The sequence below is a fragment of the Brassica oleracea genome, chromosome C4 (genome assembly GCF_000695525.1).
Source record: "Brassica oleracea var. oleracea cultivar TO1000 chromosome C4, BOL, whole genome shotgun sequence".
In the NCBI taxonomy this organism is placed as follows: Eukaryota; Viridiplantae; Streptophyta; class Magnoliopsida; order Brassicales; family Brassicaceae; genus Brassica; species Brassica oleracea.
The window spans coordinates 17,559,998-17,571,765 of NC_027751.1; the positions used below are offsets into that span (position 1 = coordinate 17,559,998).

At 33.6% G+C, this 11,768-nt stretch overlaps 3 protein-coding genes across 3 annotated transcripts; all 3 read right to left on the reverse strand.

The window, feature by feature from the left end:
* Positions 1-4,090: 4,090 nt before the first annotated feature.
* LOC106338285 lies at positions 4,091-4,975 on the reverse strand. The gene has a single exon (XM_013777301.1). The coding sequence runs from the start codon at positions 4,973-4,975 to the stop codon at positions 4,091-4,093; it is 885 nt and encodes a 294-aa protein (XP_013632755.1).
* Positions 4,976-5,169: 194 nt separating this feature from the next.
* LOC106338286 lies at positions 5,170-7,173 on the reverse strand. The gene is made up of 3 exons (XM_013777302.1): positions 6,790-7,173; positions 6,102-6,657; positions 5,170-6,047 (listed from the first exon to the last, which is right to left on the reverse strand). The coding sequence occupies exons 1-3, from the start codon at positions 7,171-7,173 to the stop codon at positions 5,170-5,172; spliced, it is 1,818 nt and encodes a 605-aa protein (XP_013632756.1).
* A 3,945-nt stretch (positions 7,174-11,118) lies between these two features.
* On the reverse strand, positions 11,119-11,553 carry LOC106338287 (E3 ubiquitin-protein ligase RHA1B-like). The gene has a single exon (XM_013777303.1). The coding sequence runs from the start codon at positions 11,551-11,553 to the stop codon at positions 11,119-11,121; it is 435 nt and encodes a 144-aa protein (XP_013632757.1).
* Between the last annotated feature and the right edge of the window lie 215 nt (positions 11,554-11,768).

Sequence of the window (11,768 nt, forward strand, 5' to 3'; positions counted from 1 at the left end):
AAAAAACTGAATCACTCAAATATTCTTATAAGAAATATTTAAATTTATCTGAATTATCTGATATTTCATCCAAAAATAAAAATATGACTTTTACCTGAATTATTTAAGATTATGCTTAAAGCGAGAACCAAACCAGAACCGAATTGAACTCAAGATTTTAACAGGTTTTTAAAATTGGTATCTAAAACAAACTAAAAACCAAAACAATTAAACTGAAACCAAACTCAAACTTATAAATAACTAAACAGTTCCTATATTTCTTGAATAAAAAAATCAAAAATCAAAAATCGAATCGAAACCGAACTAAAACCTTAAAAAAACTGAATCGAAACCAAACCCGTAGCTTTAAACATATTAGTGAACTAACAAACAATAAGTTTATCAATAAAAAAAATCCCGCGCTTTTAAGCGCGGATCAAAATCTAGTTTATACTATTAAAGCAGAATCTCTACTAGGATTTTGCCCTTTGTTTTTGGAGTTATTTATAATATTATGCCACTTCCTTATTTAGATTTTTTTTTAATTAATTTTTACCAAAATTGAACACACGTATTGTACCATTTTAAACTTAAAATTTTCCCATATATACTATATTCTCTCCTCTATTTAAGGAATATTCCAAAAACAAAAAAAAAAAAATTAAACACTCTAATAATTAAATGTCTCATATTCGACTAGAATACAAAATATTTGTAGCTTAATATATATTCTACCGGAAGTATTCATTGAACAGAGGAGGATGCAGATCATCTCGTGAAAACGTGCCTGGTGTGTTTAGAAGCGGCTGGAGCAAATGCAGTGGTAGCTTAATCTTACGCGATGATCTTTTTCGGAAACTATGTGGCTACTAGCGAGATATATTTATTGGATTCTGAGGTTAGGGTTTGTGATGAGAGTAAGACGAGGGATGTTGCGACAGTGGAGTTTAGGGAATGGATAGTGTTTTTATTAATATACAATGGGGAAAGAGTATAAGCTGAAGGCTACAGGTAACGCCGGACCGGTGATTGACGCCGGAGGTATTTTTGCATAAGCTAGAGAAGAATGAATGATTCAATCAGTAGCTGCTCGATTTTTCCAACAGGTATGATTGATAAGACCGAAATTTGTGGTTTTTTATGTAATTGTTGATGCAAAGCTTAGTTATTTGCTTGTGTTATGTGATAATTGTGGTGAAAAGATTCTGGTTTTGTGTGAGAAGTTCATTGGTGGACAACATAGTCAACTTGAACATATGGCAGATGTTTGTTCGTGTTTTGATGTTTTTCATGCTTATATATGTCATATTTGATTGTCTAATAGTATAAACAAAATATTCATCTTCTTCCTCTTCTCTTTGTTTTTTTTTGAAGGGTCAAGTATCCGCATAAGATTTTTTCTTGCGACCCAATAAATATTTTTAAAGTCATTTCTTAGCTTTTCCTCACTGAATAAAAATAACAATAAGAATAAGAAGAAGTTGTTTTTAATAGTTCCTGAACCAAACCTATGCTTTGTAGATGTATATTTAGACTCCTGTTTTAGTTTGGTTTAAATAAAGGTGTAGTTTCTCTTTAGAAATATGTGTCAATTATCAAAGCCTAAATGCTTCTTTACTCATTTTATTCAAAGCATACAATGACATTAACAAGCTATTTTCCATATAAAAGTTTATATCACTGTTTTCCAACCGATGAGATCTTACAAAACTATTAATAAGTGACATTCAAAAAGCTCCATTTAAAGATTGGTCACCGTGATTCTGATGATAATGAAGCTGAGTAGAGAATGACTAATGTGACTGGAAACTATTGAAAACAATGTCTATTACTAATTAAAAACAAAACACCACATATATTAATTTAACTATAGAAAACTTTTTTTTCCCTGAATCTTAGCGACAAATGGCCGACTATACATGAGTTTGTATATATACTAATATTTTACGGATTAAACTTAATTATTTTATTCAAATAATTTATTTTAAAATTACTGTTTTGCAATTGACCACGGGTTTGAATCTTACATAATTGTAGGTGTAACTTTGTAGTTTGTGTTAAAATTTATTATTTAGAAAATCAATCTCAAAATATATTTGAATTCTCCAATTAAGTATTCAGCTAATATTCAAAAGTTTAAGATTGAAAAGCTAATTTTAACATCTATAACGAAACTCAAAAATGAAACTTCACTTTCTTATCAAAATTTTAAAGTAGCGGAATTTAGTGATTATTTTTGTAGATGGGAATGTATGTCATATTTAATAATTAATATATACTAAAGGTTTATAAATATTTAATGGTTTTAGAAGTATTTGATAGATTAAAGATTTATAAATAATATATATTTTAATATTATATTTAATGTTTTTTACTAAAACATAAATTAAAATAATGAACTGAATTAAAATATGAGACGTTGAAATATATAAACTCTCAATTATAAACGTCAAACTAAAATATCAAATTTCAAATGTTTACTATATTTGTCATTTTATAAATAATTTTTTTAACGCAAAGTTATTCCGCGCTCTGAAAGCGCGGTTCAAAATCTAGTTCATAATTATTATCAAATACTAACAGCATAAAACGAAATATGATATATTGAAAATTATTATAGAAATTATTAAAGTTGATCTTAATTTGTTTATATGTAACTGTTTCAGTAGTTTTATTTCCTAATTTTTCACGATTTGCATTATTTTCTATAAAGAGACATTAGTAAAAAATATTAAAATAATTGGTTTAATACCGAGTTTGAATTGAATTTCAACCTTTCATTAATAACTCTCTCTCTTAAATCCCTAAATCCCCAATTCGGACAACCTGAGATCTCACACCTTAGGCTCGCGCTCGGGGGAATGGTTTATGTGCAGCCAGAGCTGTAATGGAAGGTTCTCACTTTCCCTTTTTCTCGTGCATTATTGATCAAATGGAGATTTCTCCTTTGTGTTTTTTTTCGAACATTCAGAAAAATGTAAACAAAACGATGTGTCATCATTTTGATTTTGCACTTGTTTATTCAGTTTATTTACGGAACTGATTTAAGAAATGAAAATGTCCACCTTTCGACATCTCTGTTCTTCGAAACTGCTTCATTGCTGCTCACTCTTGAGTTGAACATATGAACTCTTATGTTGTTGTTTTTGTATTGATCTTTGGAATTTTGGACAGTAAGTGAAAAATAGAGAACAAAGACAAAAGACATGTGTAGGTGATGAAGATAATATAAAAGTAGAACAAGGGTCCATGGATAATCAATGTTCTAACAGTCCCATTTGATTATCCATCTTATATTACGTGTCGTATAGTATAAAGAATTGAGCTTTATATATAACTATTAATATTTACTAGGTCCTCTTTCCGCGCGATGCGTGAAAAAGTGTGTTGATAGTCAATTTTTGATTTTATGTTTCGATGTTTTTTGTTTAGAATGGAAGAATTGTTTTTTCCAAAATGTTTAAAAATTGGTGAATATCGAGTTTACGCAATTGGTTAAAAGCAAAAGTAGTAGCTAAGTAAACATAATAAATAATGTATGAAACAAATTAAGTCTTTTGTAGATCAGAAGTTGCGTTGAGGTTCATAAGAAAGAAATAGCCTGAAATTGGTTAAGAATAAATTATTAAGCATAAATTTAAGTAAATATAATAATATTGTTATTTATATAAAAATGTACATACCTGGCTTAGCTTGGAAAAACTCCGTGTAAGTCTTCTCAATTGATTGTATCATAGTTTGGTTGATATGTTGGGCCTTGTAAATATGTGAATATAATATTTTATCAGAAGACCTCTGAAAACGGTGGGAGTGAAAACTACTAATTTAATTAAAAATATCTTTGTTGGGAGGAAGGCCTTTGAATATTTCTTTGTAGACTATGTTCTTCACTTTCATCTGGTGGGAATCTTCGCTTTTGATGATCGTTAATCCTGATTTGCTTGTGACACGTGAGAGGGCCACATAAAGTTGACCATGAGCGAAGACTGGTTTAGGCAGATATAATATGACCTCTTTTAAACTCTGGCCTTGGCTTTTGTTGATTGTCATTGCATAACACAATCTGATAGGGAATTGCCGCCGACGTAATGTGAACGGATACTTTGTTTCATCATACAAAAGAACAATTCTTGGGATCAAGACCTCTTGTCCAATGTGGGAGCCAGTGATAGTTTCGGCCTTGAGCACGCGATCGCCAATGTGGGCTAGGATCATACGTGTACCATTGCATAATCCTTTTTTTTTTATTTATGTTTCGCAGAAGCATAACTGGGGCACCAACTTTCAGAGTTAGTTTGTGGGAAGGCAAATCCGAAAATTCCAAGGAATTGAGATACTCAACGGCGTATAATGTATCATTTTGATCTGATATCTCAAAGCTGTCTGAGCTGAAGTAATCTCTTGATACCCCGTCGGTCTGTGAGATGGTGAAAGCATTGATTTCATCAACGGTTTCATTACGGGGTGTGAGTATAGCTTTATCAGTGTAGGAAGTATGGGAATTTGTCAGTTTGTTGATTTCTCCATATGTGGCATCAACAACTCTTTTTAATGGGTCAACATAGCTCTGACGAATCAATGATTTATCGATAGTTATGAACTGGTCATGGTAGCCATCATCCTCATATTCTTGTCCTGATTCTAGACGACCTTCCCCGACCTTGAGAAGCCACTCATAAAACTCTTTCTCATCCTGATTGACTCGCATATTTGTTTTTAAAGAGAACTTGTGGCAGCTCTTCCATAGATATGAATGGCTTATCGAAACTAAGACAGTATCAGCTCTACTACCTTGTGGAATGACTGGTAGGATCTGTCTAAAATCACCACCTAACATAACGGTTTTGCCGCCAAAAGTCTGATTCTTTGCGGGTGGATTTTTCATAGACATTATGTCCTTCAACGTCTTGTCTAATGGTTCGAAAGCATGCTTGTGTGTCATAGGTGCCTCATCCCAAATTATGAGGTCCGTTTTGTCAATTAGTTCAGCCAGCATTGTACCTTGTTTGATGTTGCAGAGCTTATCTTCGTCGAGCTTCAACGGAATATTAAAGCAAGAATGAGCTGTTCTCCCGTTTGGTAGTAGCAATGTGGCTATTCCTGAAGAAGCAACCGGGAGAACGATTTGTTTTCTCGAGCGAAGTCTGGATATAATGGTTTGGTATAGGAATGTTTTTCCTGTGCCCCCTGCTACGAAGAAAATTTTTCCATCTTTTTATCAACAGAGTCTAAGACTGATTCGTAGATCGCACGCTGTTCGGCATTAAGTAAGTTGTACTGCCTGTCATGTCTCAGTGTTTTCTCGGCAACATCATAATCCATTTCTTGGTTCCACAAACTGTTCCCCAATTCTTTTAGCAAAATAGGGTTGATCTTTGGCATCTCTTTAATATCATTTAAAGAGCGGCCATGCATGCGCATCAACTTTTCTACTTCTATTAACGTGTATTGCTCGAGGGTCTCATCATCCAGTTCCAGATTTGCGTGACCAAAGATCCTTTGTCTCTTGTGAAGTATGTCCTCGCTCATTGATTTCCATGAGTGTTCCCATAGTCCTTTAGGGCTTGCAACAAAGCAGTTGTTTAGGAATCTGACAAACATATCGTGGAGCTGGTATGGGGTGGTTGTTCGAGCACCCTCGGACATACTCTCGAGCCATTCAACATCATTGTCCAAATAGCCTCGTGCATGACAAATTGATTTGAAGTCAGGGTATTTCACGTCGTTGTATGTTTTTAGCTCGTCATAACTTCTAGGACCCTTAATCTTATTAATGAGGATTCTCAGATAGTATCGATCACCAGCTGATGGATGGATAGCTACGACTCGCCCAATGGTTTTTCCTTTCTTAAGTTCAGTCCACACGTTAGCATTGTTGTTCCATACAAAATATTCAGGAATTTGCACATATGTTAATGTCCGGGCAAACTCTAACCTTCTGCATAAAACCATCCATTCAGTGAACATTGTCTTCTCGATACCTGGTTTGCGGATTACACGACCGAGGTTATCCGTTGATTTAACAGTGATATTATGTTCGCCTTCTAAGTGAATGATAAGCTTCTCAACTGAAGGTTATTTTTTGTGTATGTGGAATGCGAAAGTCCGCCACATAGACTCACAAGCTGATAAATATCGGGCTTCGACGTAGTCTTGGATCTCATTGCGTTGCCTGGTGACTTTCTCTTTTGATTCGCCAGAACACATGGTGTCAGATGTAGTTGTTGTATTTCCTTTCTCAATAACATCTGTTGCTCGGTCAACGCCCTTGGTTATGTACTTGAATAAGTATTTTATTGCGCTTGTACGATTACACCATTCAACATTAATATGAGCTTCGTACTTCTTCAGAAGCTTAATGTTATGAGGTACGACAAATGTGTTGTCTAGTACTGCCCCAGCTTTTACTGTAGACGCATCGTCGTTTCGGCGCCGACGATATAATACATACCCGGATTTGTCAATCGAAGTGTTGTCATTATACGGCCGAGGATACTTTTTCGTGGACACATTATTTTTCATACACGGTGACTTCGGATTAATGAGCCCACATGGACCATGGATCATGTGTTTTGTGACTAAATCGTAAGCAGCTGGGTCTTTCTCTTTGTCTGGGAGCTCGGCTGAAATTATTTCATCCACTTCTTCTGCACTCGGTGTTCTGGAAGAGTTTCCCAACTACAGTAATATATGTGCACGAGGGAGTCCTCTTTTTTGAAATTCTATTCGGTGGAGAGCTGCTTTGTATGGTTTGAAGAAAGTTCCTTCTTTGAAATCCTTGAGTAGTTGATCTAGCTTCATTTTAAAGACCCGACATTCAATGTCTGGTCTATCATTCGGAGAATCACCACCATATCTCCCAAGGTGCTCTTTAATCTCGCTCCAGTTAGGATTGACAGTCATTGTGATAAACAAATCTAGATTGCCAAATTCCCTGCAAATAGCCATCGCATCATGGTATTTCTCCACTAAGTATCGGGGCCCGCCGGTGAAACTTGGCGGCAGTATAAATCTCTGACCAATAATTTTAGCATCAGTGTCACCTTTGCTTACAGCATCAAGGACATTACTGTAGAGCTCGGCTCTCAAAATATCTTGATTATTCCTCGCCCACCTCAGTCGATCTTCTTCAATTGCTGTATAAACGTCCACAACAAATTGGTGGAGGAGACGACCTCCTTTAATCAACGTCATCCCTTAGTTAAGACGTGTCTGAATCTGAGAAGCGTAGTATTGCCATATGGTTAGGAATTGCCTTGTTCTTGAAGTGTCTGTCTCAAGATGTAGGGGGATTTCTGGGTGAAACCCATATTCACCATACGGAAACAAAAGAGGATATTGTAGGCTCATGTATAGAGGGTGATCATCACGTATCTGCTGCAAAGTGTCAGATTGAAACTGGACCACTATATCTCGTACTCCGATTGTTGATGACATATCCCCCACGATAAGACCTGCAACCTCACTCGTACTCGGAATATCATATTCTTTCCCCTTTCCTTTATCTGGGACCAACCTAATAACAAACTCTGACCCGACGCGTTCGTAGTGGTCTCGTGCACGTGGAAAAATCTTAGCTAAACAATTATTCTCGTCAATCATCTCGATGAGGCGCTTCAAGGTTGTCTCATCGAGACTACCTTCTGATGTGGTTTGCCCCATCGCATTTAAGCGGTTTCTGACTTCGTTGCTCGTATCAAATATATAAAGTTGGAGATATTCAGGGAGACGGCCTTGTTGCGGTATAAGCGAGCCAATTCTGTGGTGAGTTTGACCTTGGATCCGTATAGTGTATGGACCAGGCGCATGCACCACACTATAATCCATTTTCATTCCAACGGATGTAAAAGCAAGTACAGAATTATAGACTCGGATAGTATCTCGAAACCATCTAGTCTAAAGAAGTTCTTCTAACAGGGCTGGGGGTTGATTGATCGGTGGAAGCCTGATTTGGCCATGGTTACAGCAAAGTGTGAAAGTTGGTTCACCTGTTTTGCGGTCCGTACCGGTACTTTCTGAAGTCCACATTAACGCACCACATTTTGAGCATGCTATGATTGGGTTTTCATCGAGTTGTGATGTCGAACTTTTGTCTAAAAAAGTATTTGTTAGGAATTGTTAAATCATAGTTTATTTAATATCTTAGAAATTTATCAGAGTTCTAAGTTTGATAACAGCTATTTTTATGCCCAAATGTATGTATTCTACAGATATCCTAGGGTTTAAGTAGTATGAACCTTGCTTCTTTGCTCGGGTGTGACCCAATACATGTGTTCGTGGTGGAGCTGCTGAATCTACGCATAAACAATGTATACTATAATTAAAAATTTATTAAATATAAGTGTATTTTGTTAGCTATGTTGCTTACCTTGTGACCGTATTGAAGTTTTTTTTTATAGCAAAATGGCATTTCTCATATTACGTGCATTTTTTTGCTTGACTATTAATATAAATTTTATTAGTGAAAGAGGATATAACGAACGATATACCATTATAAAATTGCTTCTTACTGTAAGAGTCGCAGCCATCACACCCACCTATTAGATTAGTTTTGAAAACTTAGTATGTTTGAGGAATAAATATTGATTAAAGTATAATATTATAATCTATATAAACTTACAGTCATAGTATTTTGATTTGAACGTTGGTAGATCATTAATCAGATGAACTGGTAATATGCATAATTAAAGAAATATATGAGAAAAATTTAATCTTAATTTTTTTTTTTGAGTTAAAAGACACACCTTTTGATTTCGTACGTGAACCACGTGGCCGGCCTCGTTTTCTTTTTTTGTGTGTGTCCGCCTGAAATATTTGTACAATGGAAATTAATAAACTGTCTACATTAAATTAGCAAAAAGTTTGATACTTAGCTGTATATTGTTTTTTAAATATGGGAGCTTAATTAGAGTAACAATTATACTAAATCGGATTATAATTATTCATGTTCTAACCAAATTATGTTTGAAATAAATATCATAATTTGATTAGCTTTCAACCATGCTATATATGCAGAAATAGTTGAGAACAAACTATAGATTATTGGTACGGTTGGATTGATTACCTTTTATTTTGTTGGAAACGAATATTTTAAACAAACTATAAGTATCTAAGCTATGAATAAATAAAACAATAATATATATACAACAAAATATATATACCATTGTTATATTTATTTTATGTAGCTGTTGCGATGAAACATGTGAATTCAAATATAACAACTTTTATATGAAATGGAATAATAATACATTGTGATATTTTTATTTTAGTTTATTTAAGGGACAAATATTATACGCGAACAATAACAAATCTTCTGGAAATCTTTGGAATCTTCTTTTTGAAAACAGATTTTCCAGAATTAGTCATTTTATTTATCAGAAATATACTTTGCAATTAGATTTTATTTTAATTTTATTTTAACGTAAATATAAAATATATTACAATTAATGATACTAAAAATTTGAATTGATTATATTAGGAAAATAAATTTTGTTATTATTTTAAATTAATTAAAAAGAGTTAATAAATTCTACGCTATTCTAAAATGTGGGTCATCAAATTGTATCTTAAAAAAACATTTATAATTTTTATGTTTGAATAATTTCTCAAAAATATTACAATAAACAAAAGAAAGCATGTCAAATCGAATTGCCAATATTTTAAAGATTTTTGAGGAATGTAGCATAAACTCAAGTTGCTAATATTTTGAACCACCAAAATAGTTAAACACACAAACTGTATTATAAGAGATAAATGTATAACAAAATTTATTTATTAAATTAAGTAATTAAACTAAATTTTGTATATAGGCTTAGGCTGGTGGTTGTAGGATTTTTATTAGACAAAAAATTTACATATTAACAAATAATTATCTATTTTGTTGAAGTTTTAGTCGTCCTTTTTATTTAATTTTCTGAAGAAAAATAGTTCACCAATATAATTGGGAGCAATTGTTTTTTTTCTTTTTGCTACAGTTGGGATCGATTGTTTGTCTACAAAATTGAACAAATACGTGAAACATGCTCTTCCAACTTAAAACCATGAGCTGCCATAAACGAAACCATGATTGGTATCGTAGCACTAACCTATACATTATTATGGTTTGTTTTCGATTATATAGTGTAATACGTTGACCATCATGAATCTGAGACCAACCCAGACTATATATCTCGTGGTTTATGCAGAGTGAGGAACGAAGTTAATATATTTACCTGCAGATTGAACGGGTTGCTCGGAAGGTGGCGTAACCATTATGCTTAAAAAGCCTTCTTGTAAAGCCTCGACCGTTCCTCCAACAAACTCAACAACTCCCTCCTTACTCACCTCTGCCACCGGCCAGTGAAGATGGTCGAGTATGTTTCCTGCGGCTATGCGAGAGGAAGATTCGTTTTTGGCAGAGTTAGGTTTTGTATCATTTTTTTTTATTTATAAGGGTATATAGAAATATTGTTAATGCTCATCCAATGAATTATACTTCTTTCCTTTTCTGATTAAGATTTTCTATAACTTCGATTTAATAATGATTTTGCACTAAAATAATAATGTATATTGATAATATTGTATGAGTCTTGATTTCTTTCCAAAAAATTGTTGTAAACATAGTTAATGTGTTTATACAAATAGTTGGCTAATCACCATCACCATCTCTATTTTCAAGAATAACAAAAGGATTAGAACTCCTAAAAAGAAAATATATAGATTTGTCACATAATATGACTATATAATACTCTTACTATCTAATAAGTTTCGTTATAAGCTAATAGTTGTGTAGATAATCAGGTTTCAATATAAGTTTTCCTCAAAAAACCAACCATTAAAAATTTAGTAAATTATGCAATATAAAATACATGGAATATTATCCACAACCAATTCCTATCCTTTGTTATCAGTAATACAAACATTGAATCAATGATATTAAGATAATTAATATAAATTTGAAATATGATTTTTCAAAATTTATGGATTATAAGTAATTGTAGTTTGCAATTATTTTTATACGTGCAACTATTATTATGTTGGAAAAGATTCCAACAATGACAACTTAAATATCAAAATATAATCTTCTTATTCCTTTTTTCCCCTTAAATTATTAAGACAAAGCAAACAACTATGTAGATGAGATAATGTATCTCATGTACATTAAGCAAGTATTGCCCTACAACATGGGCATGTTAAGGTTTTTCCAATCCAGTCCAAGATGCAGTGATGATGATAGGAATGTTTACAATTCAAAGAGTTGATCTCTCCTTCTGTGACAAACTCTTCGCAGCAAATTGGGCATATATCATCTTTTTCGCTAGGGGTGGGTTCCCTTTGATTTTCACGAAGCTCGATGATATAGACGTCTAGGTCAATTCTGCGGAAAGCTGCTAGGTTGTGATCAGATATCTTAACAATTATATCAAGATCTATATTTGTGGGATCATCGAGCGTCGGAATAGTGTGTGCGACAAAGTCAGAAGTCTGCTCGATAATCTCCATCACCGAATCAAAATCTATTTCGTGGTATCCAAGCATGTACTCCATATCGCATACCGTTTCGTGGATTAGGTGGCCATTGCTTGCTGTCTTCATGGCGATAGATATCACAATTTTTGTTTGCTGTGTCCTTGGCCTCTTTATCTTCATGGTAATGACTCTTTTTGGAGATGATAAAGATGGTTCCGTTTTGTGGCGTATATCCCAAAATACTTGACTCATGTTTAGATTTTGGAGGAGTTGTTCAGAGATATGGAGGAGTTGTATAATGGATATAGGATGCAAGGGTTTAAATAGGTGGCAAAGTTTGA

Coding starts and splice junctions, on each gene's coding strand:
- LOC106338285 (XM_013777301.1), bottom strand. CDS start 4,975: ATGCTGGCTGAACTAATTGACAAAACGGACCTCATAATTTGGGATGAG.
- LOC106338287 (XM_013777303.1), bottom strand. CDS start 11,553: ATGAAGACAGCAAGCAATGGCCACCTAATCCACGAAACGGTATGCGAT.
- LOC106338286 (XM_013777302.1), bottom strand. CDS start 7,173: ATGACGTTGATTAAAGGAGGTCGTCTCCTCCACCAATTTGTTGTGGAC. Junction 6,658..6,789: donor GACCAGACATTGAATGTCGG/GTCTTTAAAATG, acceptor ATATTACTGTAG/TTGGGAAACTCTTCCAGAAC. Junction 6,048..6,101: donor AGCCCGATATTTATCAGCTT/GTGAGTCTATGT, acceptor AATAACCTTCAG/TTGAGAAGCTTATCATTCAC.